At 40.3% G+C, this 22,682-nt stretch overlaps 1 protein-coding gene across 9 annotated transcripts in view; it reads right to left on the bottom strand.

The window, feature by feature from the left end:
- Positions 1-22,682, bottom strand: part of cacna1g (calcium channel, voltage-dependent, T type, alpha 1G subunit) — a 353,368-nt gene that overhangs the window by 98,268 nt on the left and 232,418 nt on the right. For 6 of the 9 annotated variants that reach the window (XM_085415758.1, XM_085415761.1, XM_085415759.1 and 3 more), the window contains exons 12-16: positions 20,345-20,530; positions 17,995-18,109; positions 15,789-15,944; positions 10,932-10,997; positions 336-429 (exon numbers count right to left, since the gene is read on the bottom strand). In XM_085415758.1, the coding sequence (XP_085271884.1) occupies positions 336-429; positions 10,932-10,997; positions 15,789-15,944; positions 17,995-18,109; positions 20,345-20,530 (617 nt within the window). The remainder of the gene's footprint in view (positions 1-335; positions 430-10,931; positions 10,998-15,788; positions 15,945-17,994; positions 18,110-20,344; positions 20,531-22,682) is intronic. The other 3 variants (XM_085415762.1, XM_085415763.1, XM_085415767.1) reach the window with 1 other exon arrangement.

Raw genomic sequence — 22,682 nt, 5'->3', positions numbered from 1 at the left:
GGGAGAAGAGAATGACAATAGGAGGTTACAGACTACAGAAGCCTGAGGAATGTTTTCACAGGGTACTTTTTAAATGCCTGAGGCCTAACTTACTGCTGTATCACAAACTTTTACGTGCAATTTTTAAAGAATTGCAACAGTGTGCAATCCACAGGAGTCTAGCAAAGATAGGAGAGGGGAAAATGCAAACACAGATGGCGGGTGTTTAAACAAATGTTCGTAATAGGGGCTTTAAATGAATCCCACAGGCTTGAACTGAATTGTTCCCGTTGAGCTAAAATCAATATATGTAGTCTATGTACATGCTGTATGAACAGCAGATGGACATGCCTCACCTGCAGAGGCCGATAAATCCTTCTTGCTGCCGTTGACGTCCTCCATGCTTCGTGCAAAGGAATCAATCTCTGAGCATGATTTAGAAGCATCATCCTTGGCACACAAAAAAAGCACACATAAAAAGTGTTACAGAAAAAAAAACCCCAAAACATCTGTGAAATTATCTGGGGGGATTTTTGCAAGATTCAAGAGAAAGCAGGTGGGTTGACGTTGCCTCTAAACACAGATTGCTGCTCAGCTACCTCTACTTTCTGCTTAACGTCAGTTCTGGTTCAGACCTGACTGCGGATCAGTCAGTAGAAGCAACCTCTCTTTGTAAGCAGGTGGGTGGGGGTGTGGTCTTCATGCTCCCGGAGACGGGCGCTCACAGGTAACAGGTGGGGAAGGTCATTGGAGTAAAGCGTTGCCATGCAAGGAGAAGTGATAGAGTTCAAAGAGAAACCACACTGAAAAACTGAAAGTTAAACAGTAACATGAAGCTTTTTTTGTCTTGAGTTCAAAACTTTGGAGTTGCTGTGACTCATTAACAGCTAAGAGCTTCAGTGTGGTTGCTGGTTCTACGGTTTTCACAAGTACATACAAATACGCAAAATTCCATAAAACATACTCCACTGTAGCATCTCTATAAGTCACTAAAACAGTTTGACTTTTATCAGAACAGCCGAAGAGATTTGGTCTTCTTTTGTTCTCCATCATTCTTCATTTACAGTCTTTGAAGTTGTCCTTTGTCTTTCACCGACTTTTCACGAGCTCCTATAATTACTCTCTTCTAGCCTCTGCCACATGCTGCTTCCTATTTACAAATCCGCTGCAGTTGAACCTCAGCGTCCCTGTTTGTATTTGTTGCGCTACACCAGAGCCCAAAGACTCCATTAATATGTGTGAGGGTGCCAGGTGGATGCTGGATTAATAGAATGCCGACCCAGTGAGTCAGACCTCTGTGGTAGCAAAGTGAATAAACTGTGTGCAGAAAAGCCTCAGGACCTAATCACCATGCACCTCCTTTTGAACTAACAAATTACTTTCCTGATACTTCCCATGAGTATTGGAAAGAAACAAAGGAGGAATGGATATATTGCACATCGTATTTGTTTACTGCGGGAGTGTTGGGTATGCTATCTTTGAGAGACCAATTTGCATTTAATTCTGCAGTTAAATCTACTATTTTGTACCCCAGACCTATCTCCCTTAAACTCTAAAGGATGGGGAAAATACGTTAAGAGAGTCAAGGGCTACTGCAGTCTTCTGTTGTTACCTTGCTCATCACGTTCCTGCATCTAGAGTGCTTCATTTGTTGTCTCGCAGAAAGAAACGTGAAGCTGAAGATATGTGGTAGTTACAGTAGCAGTAATTTCTAAAAACAGATATCAACATATCACGATAGAATTTATGCACCTACTGGGTACAGTGACTTCCTCTCACAGTCCAGTCACATGGATTTTAGTTTAACTTATGATTCTAAATTAACCCTAGGTGTCAGCGTGGGGATGAATGGTTCTCCATCTACGCGTTAACCCAGTGATGGACTGACAACCTTTCCAGGGTTTACCCCAACTGTTGCCATCTGCTGCACTGCAACCCTATTTTTGAATAAGTGGTTATGACAATGAATGGATGGATGGAAACTTCTGCAGTGGTCCTACTAGCGTTAACCGATAATGGCTTTGGCTTTACCCAGGTGAATAGCCACTTCAAAAAACAGGATAAAACTGTCATTGTTTTATTAGCTTTTTACTTTAATATCTGTGTTAAACGCCAGACAGCTATCACAGGTTAGAAGTAGTAGTAGTAAAAGTCAGAACAGTAAGTAATCCTTCTTTATTTTATTTCAAGGGTCCAGTTTGGAACATTATCGTTTTCCATTCTTCCTCTAAAACATATTATTCATAGATTTGGGTTATCTGCCACTTGTACCTTCCTGTTAGACCCAAAGTCAAACAATGATTTGATCAAAACATGATTTTTTTTTTCATGTCTGAATTGCTCCTTCAACCTTACAGAAGCTTTTGTTATTGGGTGCTGGCTGATCAAGTCAATCAACTGATCAAGTCAGTCTACTAGTTTTTTTCAAAGGAGAAGGTGACCAGTTGCAAGAAATCGTAGCAATTAGTTTTAAGGTAAGCGATATTGTGAACACCTCAGTCACCTTCAAGTTATAAAGAACCCAGCTGCAAGCCTTTTAAGTAGACCCAGGATGTCTGTCTACATTTACTGAGTAGAGCAAAAAAACAAGATGTTAAAAATTACATTTAAGGCTTGACCTTGACTTCAGTAGTTTATAGGGTGTTACAAAGTAATAGTAGTAAGTAATGTTTCTGTATTTAATTTCAAGGGTCCAGTTTGCAAACTGTTACGTTATTGTTTTACATTCTCATTAACTGTTATGGACAACGGAGTAGTAGGGAACAAAATGGTGGGGTTTCAATATTATTGAATATTTTGAGAATAAAGTCAAAATTTTGACATTAAACTTTTTGTTTCAACTAACAAGTGCTTCAGCTGGTATACTCTGTACAGCAGTGTTTCCCAAACTTTTGGAGCCACGGCACATATTTCACATTAGAAAAATCACACGGCACACCACCAAACAAAAATGTCACAAATAGCATATTGATCATTTTTCCCCCACGCACCAGGTATAGCAGAATTGGTTCAGTTTGTCCCCAGTATAGCTTTTTTTGCTTTTTTCTGAACACTACTCGTACTGCGGCCTTCATCTGGGTTGGAATTTTTCTCCAGGACCCAGGTCAGATTGTTTACTTTTTCTTTTCAAATATTTATCTATTGCTATTGCGTGCTGCGTTTTCTCACTCACAGCATGACTATTATGTAATTTCTTCTTGGTGTTTTACTGGCAGTTGGCAACCCATTTCATTACAGCAGGTAGTTGTACTGCCCTCTAGTGGTAGAGAATGTAATTGTTCTGCCCGTTACTCACGCTGGTGCTCCGAGTACTAATCAGGTGAAACCAGATAATCTTCCACGGCACACCTGATCATTTTTCGCGGCACATAGAGAGTGGTTGGGAAACACTGCTCTACAAAATGACTTGTGTAGATGAGTTAACAAAACAACTTGATCAGCTGGCCTGTTATTGCTGTAATAAACCATACCCCTCTTTACTGCACAAGAGTGTAACCATTGATATCCTTGCATCTGTCCATTGCCAGCTATTTCTTTTTGCGTAATCCGGCTAGCTCTTCCAACTCTTCCAGGTTTGTGTAGTTTTTCCTTCTGACCACATGCAGCTTTCACCATCCTCATACCTAACTGTACTTACCCATATGGAAAAGCAATAGTAAAGACTTCTAAAAGACTTGCATAAGATGTGGCCTACTTCATATAGTGAATCATATAAGGCTTATATGATTTACTCATGAAAGTGGCCACTTTCTCATTACTTTCATATATTGTTTTAGTAAGTATCCCTCTGGACCCAGTGGAGGTGGTGAGTGACAGGAGAATGGCGGCTAAGCTGTCATCCCTGTTGGACAACGTCTCCCACCCCATGCAGCAGACTGTGACAGCACTGAGCAGCTCCTTCAGTGGGAGACTGCGGCACCCACGGTGTGGGACGGAGAGATTTCGCAGGTCTTTCCTCCCCACTGCTGTCAGACTCCACAACAAAGACTTTAACTGAACAAACACACACATCCACACATGTGCAATAACACTAAGTGCAATAATCCTTTCTGGCATCGTTGTATTTTTACTCAGTTGTATATAGCATTCGTATTCTATTTTTATCTTATTGTATATTTTTATTCTATTTTATTCTACTGTATATAGTATATTATTTTATTCTATTCTGTACAGCTGTGTACTGTATTTATTCTTATTGTATTCTAATTGTTGCGTCATAACTTTTGCACTGTCCACTTCCTGCTGTGACAAAACAAATTTCCCACGTGTGGGACTAATAAAGGTTATCTTATCTTATCTTATCTTATCCAAAACATACAAGTTTTATTTATATAATTTTTAAAGGGATCTTATATCTGTTTTCACTCTTGTTTTACACAAGACAGATACAAACTTTATAAGATTTATATATATCTTTTCCATATGGGTAACTCATCTACAGAAGACCTTTTATAGTGGGTATAGTGGTCATGACTTGAAACGACACAAATTTAATTTCCACGTATTGACTTCAAAATGTAAAGATTAAAAATGGGCTTTAAAATAGTATTTCTCAACGTAGTATTTCCACTTTATTCTTAAATGAACAATAATAATGAAAAGAATCCTTTTTTTTTAAGGTGGCCCAATACTCCTTCATAAAAAAGTCCCTCCAACCTAATTCCAGTGAAACAGAAATCTAGCACATCTACTGTTTTTGTTATTTTTTGTTTTTTAATAATTAGTTTTAAGGATCTTCCTACATTTTGGCCATTTCTGACCTTCTAAAGATAACATCTTGTAATTTTGATACAAGTGACTTCTGTCGGTTACTAAGTCCTGCCTTAAAGCCTTTTCGTTCAGAGTTTGATGCTAAACTGTTCTGATTAGTTGGTCTGAATATGAATATTTTGCCTTGTATGAACCAGTAGTTTTGTTTTTTAGAGCAAAGAGACCGAGGCTAACATTTGTTTAGCACTGCTCTCGAAAAATGTCTGAACAGAAGCGTTAAACCGCAGACAAATTGTCACACATCCACCAACACACAGACGTACCGCTAAACCAAACACAGAGCCAACACCCACAACAATTTATCACCACACATAAATTTACAAAAGAAAAAAAAATCTGTTTTAACCACTGCAGGAGCTTGTTTCCCACAGGGCTCATCAAACCACATGCAATCAATCAGAAGGGACAGCTGTGATTGGACAAAGCCAGTGGACCGTCAGCACTAAAAGATGGTGTGTGCGCAGTGTGCAGTATTATCTTCTCTCTGTGTATCTCACAGGTAAGAAGTACGTGTGCTACTGGTCTTGGCTTCTGTTCTTGGCGAGCAGTTTTAAGGTAGGAGCTTGTACCTGCAGTCTCTGTTCAGTGTAGAGGTCAATATGGCAGAGTGTCTAGATGTTTACTCACAGAAAAAGGGAAGCCAAGGGTTTTGTTGTATTGGCTTTAAGGTAGAAGTAAATGAGCAGACCTGGCAGGTCCAGGTAAAGAGAAATGTCTGCTTTCCAAGGCACAAAAACGAAAAGATGACCTAAAGGAATCGACCGCAGCATTTAAAGAAAAAAGCTCAGCAGTTTACGCATTAACAGAAACATCAACATTTGGGGCGACCGTGGCTCAGGGGGTTGGGAAGCGTATCTGTAACCGGAAGGTTGCCGGTTTGATCCCAGGGCTCTCTGTCGTTGTCGTTGTGTCGTTGGGCAAGACACTTTACCCTACCGCCTACTGGTGTTGGCCAGAGGGGCCAACACCAGTAGGCCCCTCTGGGGCGATATGGCAGCCTCGCTTCTGTCAGTCTGCCCCAGGGCAGCTGTGGCTACAACCGTAGCTTGCCTCCACCAGTGTGTGAATGTGAGAGTGAATGAATAGTGGCATTGTAAAGCGCTTTGGGTGCCTTGAAAAGCGCTATATAAATCCAATCCATTATTATTATCCACGACTCCTACACTGCACAGGTGCAACATTTCTCCATGCGAAGAACTGAATCAAACAGTGCAAAGTATGTGTGATTAAATACCCTCCCATTTCATTTAGAGGCCAGGTTTGCATATAAAATCAAATAGAAGATATCTAGAAGGCATGGATAGACATAAATTTTGTTACTGGCAGAAAACACAGTGAGGTCAACAAGATGCATCTTTGCAAGTTTTTCCTGTTTTGTTTTGCACTGATCCTCAGGCTTTAATCTTGTATGATTTCATCACCCTCCAGAGATGAAAGAGTGAGACTATAGAAAAATAACTCTAAAAGATCTTGGTGAGCTCTGATGGAACATTTGCTTTGATTTCTCCTGGAACATATCATACAGATCATTCTGGTGCTTTACAGTGAAATATGTTGTCTTCCATGTACTAATTTTCTGTTATGTGCCATCTTTCTAGCATATTCCTATACGGCAGGTACTTCAATAGTTTTGTTATGTAATAACCTAAAAATGCCATCCAAATGTTACTTGTTTTTACAGCAGCAAACATTACTTGAAGAGCAACATTAGTCTGATCTAATCACTGTGTTGCAGCAGCATGACCTTTGATTTATCTACAGGTGGCACTAGCAGGTCAATACAGACAGAGTAACTTAAAAAGGGCAGTCCTCCCTACACGTGTCAAAAGAGCAAGATCTGGACAATGCTAATCTTCAGATTGTCATCTATCTGGATCCTGTAGATAGAAAATTTTGAAAATGTTTAAATTTTCATTAAAATAGCTAACGCTATTACTTAGCAACTGGCTGATTGCAGGTTTAATTCTTGGCTGTGCTCTTTTGGCATGTTGGTGCCGTCTGTGCATCTGGTATTCTAACCAAGAATTACACAATGAAGGTTTCATTGGGGATAAGAAAAGGGGAATAAAAGCTTTAAACCAAAGCGGGGGGGTGGGGGTGGACTCGAGGGAAATCCCTGGTCCTGAAATTGGTTGTTTGGATAGGTTGTTTACACTCTGCCACCCCAATTTGGGCACGGTGGTGGGAGCAGGAGATGGGCCAGACCAGGTCTGCTGCTGATAGCCGGACAATAATAGACACCGGCAGCACACGGGAGATCTCAATTATGTTGCTTCAAAAAGGGTGTAAATGGGAAACGGAGGGTGGCTGTTGATAGGAGGAAGTGGAGTAATTGTTTACGCGTATGTGTGTGTTTGTGTGTGTGCACGTGTCCACAAAATTTGTAGCCTACCACAGCTGTACATCACACAGAATCAGATTTGCCGTTGCCTATGTATACTGTCCTGTAACACCAAAACACTACTCACATCTATGGAAGAATAAGCTAGTGAAATAAAAGTAATTTAAAAAAGTATATTTATGTTATGCATGACTTTAAAAGTCTGTTTTTTTATTGGCAGCCTGTTGAAAACCACATTTATTTTAACAAGTTTGTAATTAAAATCCTTAAACTAAATGCTAACATCTACAAATTTAGCTGAGAATTCAGGTCAATTGTTTTTCTATTATTAATTTTAATTGAGATATTTCCTCCTCAAATATTTTTTTGCAATCAGTATTTATATTTTCAGCCAATTTATATTTTCTAAGTGGTCAGTCCACCAGTTAGACAGGAAACAGAAGTAAACATTACTTTGTGAAAAAGCATGGTGACCAAACAATGACTCAACATAAAGTCAAAAGAAAAAACAAACATAATAGCTCATCAGGTTCATGATCCACCAGAGAAACAACCATGCATTCTATCTCAGGTCACCAAATGCTGAATGCTGTGGTTGCAAAAAGACTTCTGGTCCTAAATGATGGATCTTGTGTAAGCACTTTTCTGCTTTACTGCTCAGCCACTTATTCTGGGTCATACTGATTAAAAAATCAAGTCTTTTTTTGTAAATCTTGGCCACACCATGTCTCAAAATGAACATGCACGCTCATTGGCAAATGTGCTGTCAATCATCAGTCATTAGCATGTGGTTGAGCAGCCAGAACCACTGCTTGTTGTCACAGTAGTGCAGATAGTGAAGTTGGAAACACTCATCTCGGGTAATGGCTGACATAACGGTAGCTACCTCCATCTTTTATACTGTCTATGGCGAAAACCTGTTAGGTGATTGCTGCTTGACTCAAATCAGACCAATATTCAACGAGGTGTTATGAGTATTGTGAAAATATTAAAGTGCCCATAAATAGCAAACATGACCAAGGCCTTGAGTAAAATTTGAGCGAAGACCCGTTAGTTGATCACTGTGTGTACGTTTTGACCAAAACTCTAGGAGAAGCAGAGATTCTTGTGAACAGAGGGTTGGATGGATAATGGACGGACCAAGCTCGCTGATCCGTCAGCTGCACGAACTAAAAGCTGATTCACTGAACTTCCCTCTGCTGGATGGAAGTCTTGTGTATAACTGACCAACCCACCTGTTTCATAATGCAGACTTTTATGTGATTTTTGCACAAGGTATTTTTGTCATGGTTTGTAGTTTTTGTTATGTATTTGCAGTGTTTCAGTTCTGTTTGTTTTCTTTTCTGTGCTTCTTTGTCTTTCTAATTTCACCCATTCCCTTCTCAGTCATACTTCCTGTTTTGGGTTCTTTGACTTCTTTCTGATTATGTCACCTGCCTTTTTTTTTTTTTAAGATTTACTCATTCAAATTAGTGCAGTTTATTAATGTCTGTACCAAAAATTTATAGCATGGAAATTCATCCAAAACTTGGCATGATAACTCCAAGGAGCAAGCCAGTCACAGGAAGGCACTGAAAGAAAAATGACAGTGAAAAGCCAGCAAAGACTTTAAAGAAAAAAATATCACTGCCAGAAAGCCAATCAAATTGAATGATAAACTGACTTTTCCTTTCAAATCAATTGAAATTGACTTGTTATGCTGGTACACATGTCAGTTAAGTTGTGTTCACAGAATAATAATTAAGTTAAAAAAATATCACCTTACAGGGTTTAAGGGGTTCTCTCATGCAGAATGTAACCAAACTATGGAGTACTAATAGCTCTTTGAGGGAAACAGAGGGACATAAAACTAATAACCGATTTGACCATTACACCAGAGAGCAGACTCCACCCAAATTCTCCATGTCATGCCTCAGACTTGCCCCTAGTAAGCTGTTGAATTTTTACCAGCTATGATATTGGACTCAGAACAATCTTACCACATAAAAAGTCCTGGATCAGTTTGAATAGTGTTCAAGTGTGCAAAGTTAGAGGACGTGAGGACGAGACTTACACTCATCTGATTTTTTAAAGGATTCATTTCACTGAGTGTAAGAACCTGGATCCTCTTCCCCCAAGCCATTTATTACCTCTCATCCTTTAGTCGGGCTGGATTTCTCTGTCAGTGCCGGGGTCAACCATAAAGCCAGCACTCACCCCGTTTCTCCCGCATGGCCCAGCCAGATAAAACAGGAACAGAGAGGAGGGGGGATTTTTTGGCTGAGCTGGTGGATTGTTCTTATCTGGAGGCTAGACAGAATGGGTTGAGGGCTGGTGGGAGTTGAGCTTTCTGATGTGGAGTCTGCTCTTAAGGTAGGACAAGAAAGTAGGAAAACACACACAACAAAGCCTATGTTGTCTTTCAGATACTCCACACAGCAGCCCCTCGATGCTGCTCTTAGTATCAACAGAAAAGACACCATGCAGGGTTAGAGAACTTCTAGATGATGTGACAACTCGTCTGGCAGCCAAATTGGAGCTCTTTTGCCGCAAGGCCACTTGGATGACTTAAAACTGGCTTTCTGTGCTCTTCACTCAGGAAGACACAGCTTATGTAGCTGTGATGAATCGACACTGAATTAGCTGACTTGTTACGTATGCTGAACTGCTCGTTTTAAATGTCTTTATTGAAAGACATCTTTTTTCCATCTACCACTAGCTCCATGGTCTTTTAAGCTTGAGTGTAAAATACAGCCAACAGGAGAGTCTGCAGATGTTTTTTATAATTACTGTGAAATATAAATGGTCAGTTATAATTATCTGACGATTTATTACAGGACTTTTATGGATAATGACAAAAGAAAGAAGGGATGTTGATTTTTCATTGTATTTACTTGGTGCTTGCAGGCAATCTTATATATTTATGTCTGTTTTTATGGAAATGGCTTTGAATACATGCTGCAGGCAGCACAATTTTCAATCTCAAGATGTTTTCTTTGTTTTGTTTCTGAGCTCATCACTTCCTGGGAATACGTTCATTGTGGAGTGATGAGTAAAAAACCATCTTGAATGAATCGTACACGTGGAGGCTGGAGCGGTGGAGGGACCGAGACACGGGACAGCCATGGCACCAGGATGTCAAATATAAAAAGACAGATTTTTTTGAAAAAAGTATAACTCTATTGTAGTTTTTCAACCTGACCTTAGATTGGCCCAGACTTCAGCCCTATGAACAAAGACTTTTGCAGCATTTGAACAAACGATTTCCTCCTAACATTCTCCTTGGGGATTATTCGCTGCTTTCCAATCAGAGAAGCAGATATTTTCTAACACAGTTGCTCATCTTATGTACTCATAACTTAGCCAAGAGAGTTTAATGTCCTTTCTAACCTTGGAAAAGCTCCCACTTCAGTACTCTCTTGGATTGGATTGGCAGCAGCAAAGATCTCAAAACTTCTGTGAATAAAATTGAAACTACTCTGCACGACTAGGAGGTACCAGGGGGCAAGTTTGAAAGCAAATTTGTTTTCCTAATTTGGTTAAAATGTCCCTTTAAGACACTAGGAGCAAGCTGTGTTTAGAGCCATCTCTTATTACTTACACATATTAGGATTTTTAATTTAGTAGGCAAAACGTTAGGGGCGCGTGAATGGCGATATTCATCAATCAGTCATTAATGGCGCTTCTGCAACAGAACTCCAAGGTGTAGCTGTTGAGAGGTCAGAGGCATCACCGTAAAGTTTCTGTACGGGCTGGGGGAGGGAGGGAAGGGGAGGAGAGGGAGAGCTGATGCAAGGGAGCGAGAGGGCGGTCAGTCAGCTAAATGGAAGAAGGGAAGGTGGAGCTGCAGAGCTGTACATACCCCTGAAACAACAGGCAGCTGAATGAGGCTCAGCTGGGCATGCAAGTCCTCCCGCTTGGCCACTTCCTATTAGCGGAAGTGATCGGTGCAGCCGGACAGGAGAGGGAGGCACACACAGGAAAAGAGGCACGGAGGTGAGAGGTTGAATCACAGCAGCAGACGAGAGCAGAAGGAGAAGGTTAGAGAAGATTCAGCATGTTGGAACATTTGCAGTTTACCATGCGACAGAACATGTCAAAGCAACTGTCCTGGATCGCAGTGTGCAGTCGTGAGCCGTACACGTGCATTTCAGCGGTCTGAAAGCTCAGGGAGTCAGGACTGCAGGACAGAGGTGATGCAGAGCCGTGTTTTATCCACCAGGCAGCCCACTGATGTTTCGTGTGATGAAATCATTTTCTCACAAAGCAGATATGAAAATGATCCTCATATAAGCATGAATCCTCCAGACTCGTGACTGTGCAGTAGAAACCGGCACGGAAACATTCCTCTGCATCTGGCCCATACCGTGCATGTTGGTGCTTTGGTGTCAAATGCATGTTTATTGTCACAGTGAGAAGTGCAATAAAAAGAAAGAAACACTTTTCCCTCTCTTCTGTTAAAAGCTCTCTCTAAGGTGGTCTGGTTGCATTCTCTGCAGCGGATATTGGATTCTGTCAAACAGACACATGGGCAAAACCTGACAAAAGGACACAATGGTGAGGGCGGACACTGGTAAAGAGCAGGAAGATTATGAGTATGGTGATGTGAGGGGTAAAGGAAGGAGTTAAGATAACAAAAAATGATAAGCATGATAAGATGTCCCTTCTGTCTTTAATTCCAAAGCAATATGGACATTTGAAGTACTCCACTTCTTTGTATGAGGCTGTATGTGTGTGTGTGTGACTTGGCACCATGTCTCCTGGCTTTGCTCACATCATTCAAGTGCCCGTTACCTAGCAACCTTGACGCAGGGAAAGTTTGGCTGACTAAAAATAAACTTAGTGTTTGCAGAAAAGGATGTAAAGCTGAAAAAAAGAAGGTAGGGAGAATTACGCCGGCAGCTCTGCAGTAATACAGGAGGGCAGAGGGGGAATACAAGAGCATAAAGGTTTCCTCATACAGCTGTAGGCTGTGCATTGTACTGTGTGAGCCTGCAGTTGTTTTTCTAATCTGTGTTTCTTTTCTACTTAAGTAAACATTTATTCACATTTCCAAAATGACATTAGCACAAATTAGTTTTATCTTTGTGTTAGAAAATATAAGCACTTATCTACAGTATCAGGCTTACATGACATTAGATAATGACCAAAACATTCAACATATGCTACAGTCTTATAGTTACTAACATAAATGGATATAGCAGCCGTTTATGGGAAAATTTAAAAAAAAATGTTTAAATGCAAATCCTGAAGTAGTATGATCTTTTAAATTACCTTTCATCAATCTGGAGAGGTTTCTTAACTCGTCAGTAAGGGTACAGAGTTTGTCATCAAATGTTGTTTTTATGTGAGTATATATATATTTTTTTAAAAACTGTTTTTGTCCCGATCACTCCCTGAGAGAGACAGCTGCATATTTAGCAATGCTAGCTTCTACCTGCTGTTCACCAGGTAGAAGCTAACGTTGTGTGTCGTTTGTAGTTAGCTGCTTTCTTTTAATGCTCCGATTACTCATAAGTCAGTGTTTGTGGATTGATAAACAAAACCATTACTCTGAAAAAAAAAAAACTTTTGGATAGCAGTGCAGAAGATGTAATCGTTTATTCCGCTGGGAAAGCAAAGGCTAGCTAGCCTGGCTAGCAAAAGTAATGCTAATTCGCACTAGCGCTTTTCTTGCATTTCAGTGTCTTTTTTACATGGCCACAGCTGTGGTGACAAGAAATAACTACAATGCTTAATCTAACAGAAAATAGCAGCACTCTGGCCACAAAACTTAACTTGAGGGCTAACAATTCTGCCAGTAAGCGTTTCAACAAAACACTCCAAGAACCTTCGCTAACTAGCACATTGTGGTTTGTATTTCCAACAAAGCTGAAAGCCCCAGAAAATTTTTTGTCTACTCCAGTAGGCAACTAAAGTTCAGACAAGATCAAATTCACAAGAAAAACCTTGACTTTGGTGCTGTCCTATCAGTTGCTCCAGCCTTACTAGTACTGATAGTACATCCTACAGACTGAACGTCAGTTAATTTAGACCATTGTTCCACTAGAAAAGCAGGTCGGGAATCCTCAGAAGGCTCTTGCACTTGGCAAAATCTCCTATAGTTTATTGATATGATGTTAAAACGCTAACTTTGGAAGTGCAAAAATATAGATGGATTAATGCATCATTCCCAATCTGACTTCAAGACGCCAAGGCAAATTAATTTACTTTATGCTTGGCCTCCATCCGGAGCTTTCATCCAAAGCAGTTTGGGTGATTTGCACCCAAACCTCTGTGGAATTCCATTCACCATAATACTGCGTTTGATATTTTGATAGCAGGTGAGTGCAATAGAAAAAGCAGCCCATTCCAATTAATCCATATTGTATGAGCCTGTCAACCTTTCTTGCTGCTACCTACCATCTATTCTCTGTCCTCTCAGAGAGCTAAAGAGTGTCAGAGATCAAAGCACAGGTGTTGTCACCCTTTAAAAGCTGAGAGAGAGAGAGAGAGAGAGAGGAGGAGACAAGCAGCTGGGTGGGGATAGACTGGATACTTGTGCGATTTACTCTCACCCTCTATTTCTTTCTCTGACTCACTCGATCTGTCTCAAATAAAACATTGGCTGAAGCCTGAAGAGTGGTCTCTCAATGAGTTTTAGCTGCTTTCTTCCTGCGGCCCTGTGACTGTTCCCCCCAGCTGCCTCTTGTGCTTATCTGAGCTCACAAACACAGCACCGTGGCAGACAACATATCACCTTTGTTTTATGACAATAAACAACTCGCAATAAGCAGGGGGAAGATTCAGAAGGGGGGCGAGAACATATCCGAGCATGAAACTTAAAACAGGGGGATTTGGGTGATGTGGGCTGATGCACAGTCTGGTCTAGCGGACATAGTTTTCTTATGATGTACTTTATGGTGCTGGCAAATAAGCAGAACAATAATGAGGATGACTGCTGAGATAGTGGGAAAGCGTAGGAGGTGAAGTGGCTGACAGCAAAGAAAAGAAAGAAACGGAGATGAATACGAAGGGGAGACAGGAAAAATGAAATACTGCATTGCTATGCGTAACCCTGTGTCCTCACATAACCCGCTGCAACGAGTGCAAGAAAAGGCACGTTTTGTTAATGCTTATACAATTAGTTCTTTGTTGAGGTATGTGGTCCTGCACTGAAAAATATGAAGCATTAAAGCAAAGACTTCAAAATAACTACATAAAAAACACTTTGTTAAACACATCAGATCTCATTGGGGAACAAAATCATGCTGGATATCTGTACTGATAAGGTCTGGGCAATGTGTTACAAGTGAAAGGATGCCACAATTTTTGATGCCAATGAAAATTATCATTCTGCAGAGGGCTTAATTCAAAGACCCCCTAAAAATCAACATGGAAAAAAAAAATAATGCAGCAGGCTAGTCCATTCTGCTGAAGCTTCAATGCAGCAACTCAAAAATGGTAGTCAGTAGTTTTTATGGCCTCCCAGGTCCTTGGAGGTCTCCTCCCAGATCTGGATCAGGGCATCACTGAGTTCCTGGACAGTCTGTGGTGAAGCCTGGTGGTATCACATGGGCCAAAATATAATATCCCAAAGGTGTTCTAGTGGATTTAGTTCAGGTGAGCGTGGAGGCCAGACAAAGGTATCAATTCCTTCATCCTCCAGGAACTGCCTGCATACTCTCACCACATGAGGCTGAGCTATGTTGTGCACCAGGAGAAACCCAGAACCCACTGCATCAGGGTCTGAGAATGGATACAAGGTTTTCATCCTGATAGCTGATTGTAGTCAGGGTGACATTGCCAAACCTAAAGAGGCCTGTGCATCCCTCCATGGATTGGCCATCCATCTCCAAGCCAGCCATGCTGAGTGATTTTACAGTCAGCATAATGTTCTTCAAACTTTTTCTCCAGACTCTTTTATATCATTCAGTGTTCTAAGGGGGAACTGCTCTCATCTGTGAAAAGCACAGGGCTCCAGTGGTGGACCTGCCACTCCTGGTATTCTATGGCAAATGCCAATCAGGATCCTTGGTGCCTGGGCAGTGATTACATGGCCCACTAGAGGATGGCAGGTCCTCAGGCCATCTTCATGAGTCTGTTTCAGATTGTTTGGTCAAAGACATTCACCCCAGTGTCCTGCTGGAGCTCTGGCAGTGCTCATCCTGTTCCTCCTTGCACAAAGGAGCAGATACCAGTCCTGCTAATGGGTTAAGGACCTTCTACAGCCCTGTCCAGCTCTCCTGGAGTAACTATCTATCTTCTGGAGTCTCCTCCATTATCTTGAGACTGTGCTGGGAAACACAGAAAACCTGGTATAGGCACGTATTGATGTGCCATCCCGGAGGAGTTGGACTACCTGTGCAACCTCTATAGGGTCCAGTATCACACACTGACCCTGGCCAAATGCAAAACTAATGAAGAAAAAACAGTCAGAAAATATGAGGAGTAAAAAAAAATGTCTGTGGCCTTCATCTGTAAAACCATTCTTGTTTGGGGGGGTTGTCTCATTGTTGCCCCTCTAGTGCACCCCGTCTGCTACTTAACTGACCAGATCAATGTCCCAGACGTTTAACTGACTAAAAAGTGTTCCTTTATTTATTTTTTTTGTGCTATGTAGATAAAGATATAAACAAATACAGATCTGACAGCAAGGTACATCAAATCATCGAGAGCTTTAAAAGAGAAACAATGTGACAAGATACAGCCCAATAATTTAACTTCAATTTAGTTGTACCTCTGCCTGAAACCCTTCAACCAAGATGGCAACAAGCAAGTTGAAGAGGACGTAGTTGCCAAAGGTCATTAGCGCGATGAAGTAGAGCGCAGCTACGGGAGAAGTGGAGGCCATGCCGTTATATAACACCTTGTTCCAGTCCTCCTGTGTTAGGATCTGCAGAGAAAGTAAGAGAGGCGCTTATAGGTAAAAGTATTGTTGAGCAATTCTTCTAGAAATTTCCCCGTGTGAGGTCTAAGTCTTCACCGGTCCTGATAATGCTTCATACTTCACGCCCCTACCAAGATCAGTGCAATTCAGCTCGGCATTTTTTGACAAATTTTGCTGACAAACAAACATTTTTCCCCCTCTGCTGCATTTTTGCAAGAACTTACCTGTTAATCCTCTAAGGTATAAGCTGTCATTGGTGATAACACTAACTATATTTAGCAGAGAACTAAATGGCTTTTCTGAGAAAAATAAATTGAACACTTGTTAACACATGTCAGTCAGAAAGGTTATTTTATTTCTTCCCTGATTGTGTAGACTTGAGAGATCAATTTAATAAAACAAAAGTTGTATATTCTGATTGCCCAGGGTTGGAGTTACAGCTGATGATGATTTAGACCCTGGAAGGTTAATGAGATACTTATTTAAGCCTTTTTTAAAACAACATATTGGGCCTCATGTAGACTGTAACGTGCAGTACATGGTAACTAGTAAAGATTAGAAGTTGAAACCTGTTTGCTGTAGCTGGATTGTTTGTGTACTGCTGGCAAAAATATTGGACTTTTTTCAAAGTCTTTGTAAGGCTGTAAAAGCTTTTCATCATACATGCTTAGTTTTCTTCTTTCTTTGTATTGTTTTATCTTTTTTCTTTATCTTTGCCTCCTTGTTCTCTCTGTCCCTGTCTCATTGCGTTTTTTTGTCTGTGCCTCTCTCTTTCAGTATACTTCCTGTTTTATTTTGAAGGTTCGCTCCCTGTCTGGTTATTGACGTTGGTGTCTCATTGACCTTCCTTCCTGACTACCCTTGTCTAAATACACTTAAATCTTTGGTTAATCAGAAAAAAACATATTTTGAAAATACTAGCAGTATTTTCTCAATTCTGCTTTAGACTGCATTCAGCCTTTCTCTGATTAGGACCCAAGAATATGTTTATTTGACTAGTAATAGCCCTTTTTTATTAGTACTTTCTCAGGTTCATGTGTGTAAATAGAGTCCTTAATCAGCGCCACTGTACCAGCACCAAAGAACACCTTGTGAGATTTCACAGCTTGACAGAGCAGCAATATTTGATTATGAGAATATGCCGATTTTAAGTAACTGTGATTTTTTTTTCTCTCCCCTATCTATGTTTTTTAAATTCCTGGTCGTAGTAACACAGATCAGTTAAAGAAATGCATTAGATGCTCATTCTTGCCATTAATCAAAGCTCAAAGGCTCACCTACTAACAGCAGAGCTTTTAGCTGCAATAGAAGAAGTGGTTTTAACAAAATCTCTGCATCTTTATTCAGTGAAGTGCGGGAGTACGGCAAAAACTTGCTGAATTTACGAAGTTGTGTGCTGAAGGATAATGTTTCAGAAAAACGCAACATTAAAATGTAAACTTTCATCATTCTGTTCAACAGATTGAAGCAGTGAAGATACACTTGAGCTCTCCATGGGAACGGACACATCAGTACAACGGTCTGTACAGAGAAACATGCATACATCTTACAGCCAGTCAGGTGAATAATAAATGGTTACTATATTGAGAGTGATATATGCTGGACCCCCACAGTTACGGTTAATTCATGAATCTAAGGTGACATAATGCAAAGCACAAGCCTACATAACCTATAGAAGATAGCCAGAAATAGGAAATTAGATGACTGGAAGAAAATGATGAAGACAGAAAAGGTCTAGCGGGGCCATAGGGGAAGAGGTTGATAGATTTTATTTATTCAGGAGGAGGAAGAGGTCTTTCAGGCTCTGAACAGGAGCATGTTCAGTCATCACCAAGACTCAAGGAGATCTTACTGGAGGTTAGTTGCTCGAGGGACCACTCTGACAGGTACAGTTAGATTAAACAGGCAGCTGATGAACATACATACTGTAATTTCTTCATGCTGCTTATTTTTTATTGTTTCAAGACGGTGACTGTAAACAAGCAGTGAGGAATAAACAAGCCTGGAGCACCACTAAACAGCACTGGGGAAGAGGGGGAAGAGAAGACAAGCTCACCTGGAAGACAGTCACTATGGCCCAGAGAAGAGAGTCAAAGTTCTTCCTGTCTGGTAGAGTGTCTCCGTCTCTCTCTGACCCAAACCTACAACCAAACAGATGCATCCCCAGGATACTGACCCAGGAGGGAGGGAGGGAGGAGGGGACAGGAAAAAACAAACAGGAAAAGGAGGGATAAATGTTTACATCACAGCAAACCCTTAGATACCACACAAATAAACAGAAATTATTTGTTGAAATGACATGTTTACCCATTATTATTGCTGCCTGTGAAAAAAAGAAGAAAAAAGCGGAGGATAAACAGCTACAGTCATACAAAAGCTTAAATAAAACTATATACTGACCTGAGACAGTTGCAGAGGTGATATTACATACTGAGTCCTGCCCCTGATTGGGTAGCATTCACTTTATTACCCTATCTCTTGACCAACAATGCTAATGGAAGTGCTTTCACTGGATTCAGCACCATGGAGAGTGACACAACCCACAACAATGACACCTCATGTATTTATTTATTTTTTCAGAAGATTACTCACATGCTGACTGATTTCCTCTACTTTGGAACTTTAAGGAGAAGTTTAAGAGACATTTACAAGCATAAGACGATAGCTAGGATTAGCTTAGTTTTGCATAGCACCCCATCACTTCACAGTAGAGCAGTGCTCCACAACACTTAACACTTTTTGCCTCAGTCAGAACCTCTGATTATTATTCCTCTTCCACTTTCAGCTTTCCAGCACAGCCGTTAAAATCCTTTCATGATTTTCTTTTCTTAGCCAGGCTAGCTGGTTGCTCCTGCCTCCACTTTTTATGTTAACCGTTTGATTACCAATCATGGCATACAGAATAGATTTGGGATATCCATTATCTAGGATTATCAGTTTTCCCTGGATTATTCTCATGTTAAGAAAATGTAAATAATTCATTTAATGGTGACACATGGGGGAAGCAACGTTTGCAAAAGCAGTCATAGTTTTTGTCAACTCCCTGTTTGAAGGGAAAAAAATAAAGGAATACATGTTTCTACTACAGAGCAGAAACTATTCACAGCACTTCACTTTTTCCATATGCTATCATGTTATATTCCAAATGGATTAAATTCATTTTCCGCCTTAAAATTCTACACACAATGCCCCATAATGGCAATGTGAAAAATGTCTGCTTGGAGGAAACCAGGCACCAGTCATGATCTGCTTAATACCATCCCTGTAGCAAGGGATGTGAATGCCTATGCACATGTTATATTTTTGTTTTCATTTTTAATAAATCCGCAAGAATTTCAATCTCTTTTTATTTTGTGATTATCTGGAATTGTGTGTAGAATTTTAAGTTGAACAAAATAAATGTAATCAATTTTGGAAAAAGGCTGTAGCATGACAACATGTGGAATGAGAAACTCCAAACATATACCCATATAAAGCTCTATCTGCAGCCACACGAAGAACTGTAGTAAAGAGTAAATAGTATAGTAGCGCATATACAGTGACACAGCTAAATATGGGTAGACTGGCACAGCGAAGCAAAGGCAACACTATGAAAGGCAGAGGGGATAAAGACAAAGAAAGCTAAGCTACATGTAACAACTAAGCGGGGGTGTTATTATTATGAAGCAGCAGTGAGTCGGCACCGCAGTCTGCCTTTTATTCAGGAACAGACACTGAAGCTCAACTGGAGCTGAGGGATCAATGAACAGGCCTCCGCTGCGTCAACTTGGCAAGCCTTCACTCAAATCAAGAGCTGTTTATCTATGCATATACAAGGCCCTTGGAACTTTGTGTATTTGTGTGTGCGCGCCTGTGTACTGAAACGTCTGTGTGCATGCGTGTATGTGAGGGCACAAATCTCAATAAGCTGTTGAAATGAAGCAGCAAATTCTTCGGATACACACAGAGAGATGCTCCTTTAGTCGTAACACTCCCTCTTAAATAAAGGTGGGGGTCTGAAATACACAGAGAAGCATTTAGTGTCTTATTTAACAATTGAGTGGGTTTTTTGGGCTCAGCCACAAAGTCTACCCAGCCAGAAAGATGGAATGCTGATTGAAAGAGGGAACCACTTTAGTCTTTTCCCCCGATTAAATCATCTCACTGTTCCTGTCGCTCTCAACACTACTTGCTTCTCACACAGAAGTTATCGTGTACTGATTTACCAGTTTACCTTCATTCATCGCCTTTGTTCTTTTCAGTTCCACGGTCAGTGATTGAAACACTTTTTTTCCCCTTTTGATGTTATTCTTCCATTAGAATTGAGAAATAGAGTGGTGCCTACCTCCCCTACTGTTTAAACAAGTGGAAGACTGAAACATAAATATTTTTTCAGCCTGACTCACTCACTCTCCCCCTAAGAATACCTGAAGATGAAGATGAAGAGCATGAGGAGCATGCAGAAAGTGGCCACGTTGTCCATGGTCTTCATGAGCACCACCAGCTGTCTCTGCAAGGCCGGCATGAAGCGGACCAGTTTGAGGACGCGCATCAGCCGGAAAGTCCTCAGCACCGACAAACCCCCACCCTGCTGTCCCACGATCTCCCACACGCTGTCCGGAGAAAAGACAAAAACACATTTATAATTCACGTAAGGTCCAAATTCCAGTGAACTGTCTTCACGTCAGGCGAGCAAAAACCCAATTTTTCACTTTCTCTAAACACTGCGGGTTCCCAGATGTGGTCCTGACCACACTGACACAAATTATGGTCTAGCACTGCACAATCATTTTCTACAAAGAATAACATTTTCAGTAAGTTATGAAATGGTGAAAATGTGCTGCTTTTTTAATGCTTTAAAAATGATTTTTTGTTTTAATCAGTGAATGAAAGTATTTATTCTTCTGGCCACTTTGGATCAGCAGAGAAACCTGTAAACAAACACATAAAATAACATAACACAACATAACATAACTGTAGAAAATATCTTAGCTTTATCCTCCTGAACTGATCTGAAATTTATGTGTGAAAATGTACTTAGACACAAGCTCCGTCTTCTTTTAGCTCAGGTTTGGTCTCCACCTCCAGGTGAAGGAAAGATTTGATGCACCACTATGAGATTACCAGACACTATTCTGTACCTTTGCTTAGCTCCAGTTTAGTGTTGTACATAAAATTAATTTCAATTAAATTCAGTTAATTTTATTTATACAGCACCATATCTCAACAACAGTCACCACAAGGTGCTTTATATTGTAAGGTAAAAACCCTACAAAAATACAGAGACAACCCCAACAATCAAACAAACCTGCATGAACAAGCAGTTGGTGACAGTGGAAAGGAAGAACTCCCATATTTTCCTAAGTCCTAAATATGGTATTACTGATAAATATAAAAAATCTTCACAGACAGTGCTTTAAAATGTATTCGATTTTCTACTAATGTCTTTAGTTTTTGATACATAAGAAATTGTTTTATATTTAATTTAATTTAATGCTGTGATGCACAGTTTTATATATACAAGTATTAAGTGATAATTGCGTGCTGGAGGACTAAGGTTACCCAATACAAAGTGGGTTTGTGTAAAAAAAAACAAAAAAAGCAAAGAAAAAGAAATCTGGATTAATATATCCAAAGAACTACGACTCTACATTGATAACCTGCAGCTGGACTAGACACACCGAGGCCTGATGACAACCAATCCCGTTCAATCATTTTTCAGAACCATCAAAATAGCCAGAACTACAAGCACACCAGTATTCTCTTTTTCTCTTTTTTTTAAAAAAAAAAGTGTTTTCTCTCCATTTCAGCTTTTTTTAAAAATAAAATAAAATAAATGCACTTTTACGTGACTGAAAACAAACCCTTTCTGAAATAAACTTTCTGATTTCTTTCTCCCAGGGATAAAGGAATTCAGAATGAATGTTTCGATATGAAGACAGGGCTGAAATTGAGAGATTGGCAAACAATAATAAAGCCAACACAACCTCGTCTCTCCGGACTAGCAACTGGATCACATCGCTGATTACGTTCCCTTTTCCAACATGTCGAAACGAAATAAGAAACCTCCTGTTTAGTTCTTAAACTGGCGCACACACCACAGCAACCTTTTTTTCTATTCAATTCATGTAGCACCAATTCACAACAATGGAGCTTTTTTATTGACAGGTAAGTGCCTTAAAATATTTGAGAGAAAATTCTAATTCTCATTATCGCACTGCCCCCTATGGACAGCAGTTGGCGCCAGTGGGAAAGAAGAACTCCCTTTTAACAGGAAGAGACCTCTGGAAATATCAGGCTGCGGGAAGGGCAGCCATTTGTGCCCACTCAGTTGCGGAGTGGTCAGGTAAAGGAAGAAGAACTTTACCTTTCATCTAAATTTTGTCACAATGCACCCAGATGACCTTGAAACCCTCTTTTAGGACAATGTAGACAAAAGTTACCAAACACAGGTAAAGAAAACAAAAAGATAGACCCAAAGGTCAACTGGGTCTTGATCTAGGCAGAGATCTTTTGACAGAGACAAACATGAACTCTGGTCTCTAACAGGATATGATATGGCTGCAAAATTCCACCACAGTGATGTCAGGGACTCTTTTTCCTTTCTTTTTTTTTGCTTCAACAAACATTATTTGAAGGCTGTGCATTTCATTCGGTCAGGTTGCGTTTTGTATTTTATTACATTTTGTTTGAAGATCTGACATCGTATGAGATCTGCACAAAAATAGAAGAATTCATGTGGGAGTTGAATTCGTTTTCACTGCA

The sequence above is a fragment of the Rhamphochromis longiceps genome, linkage group LG8, assembly GCF_057381845.1.
Source record: "Rhamphochromis longiceps isolate RC_006_pf linkage group LG8, R_longiceps_female_GT1.1, whole genome shotgun sequence".
NCBI classification, from domain to species: Eukaryota; Metazoa; Chordata; class Actinopteri; order Cichliformes; family Cichlidae; genus Rhamphochromis; species Rhamphochromis longiceps.
The sequence above is the reverse complement of the archived record's forward strand: the minus strand, read 5'-3'. Positions and strand labels throughout refer to the sequence as shown.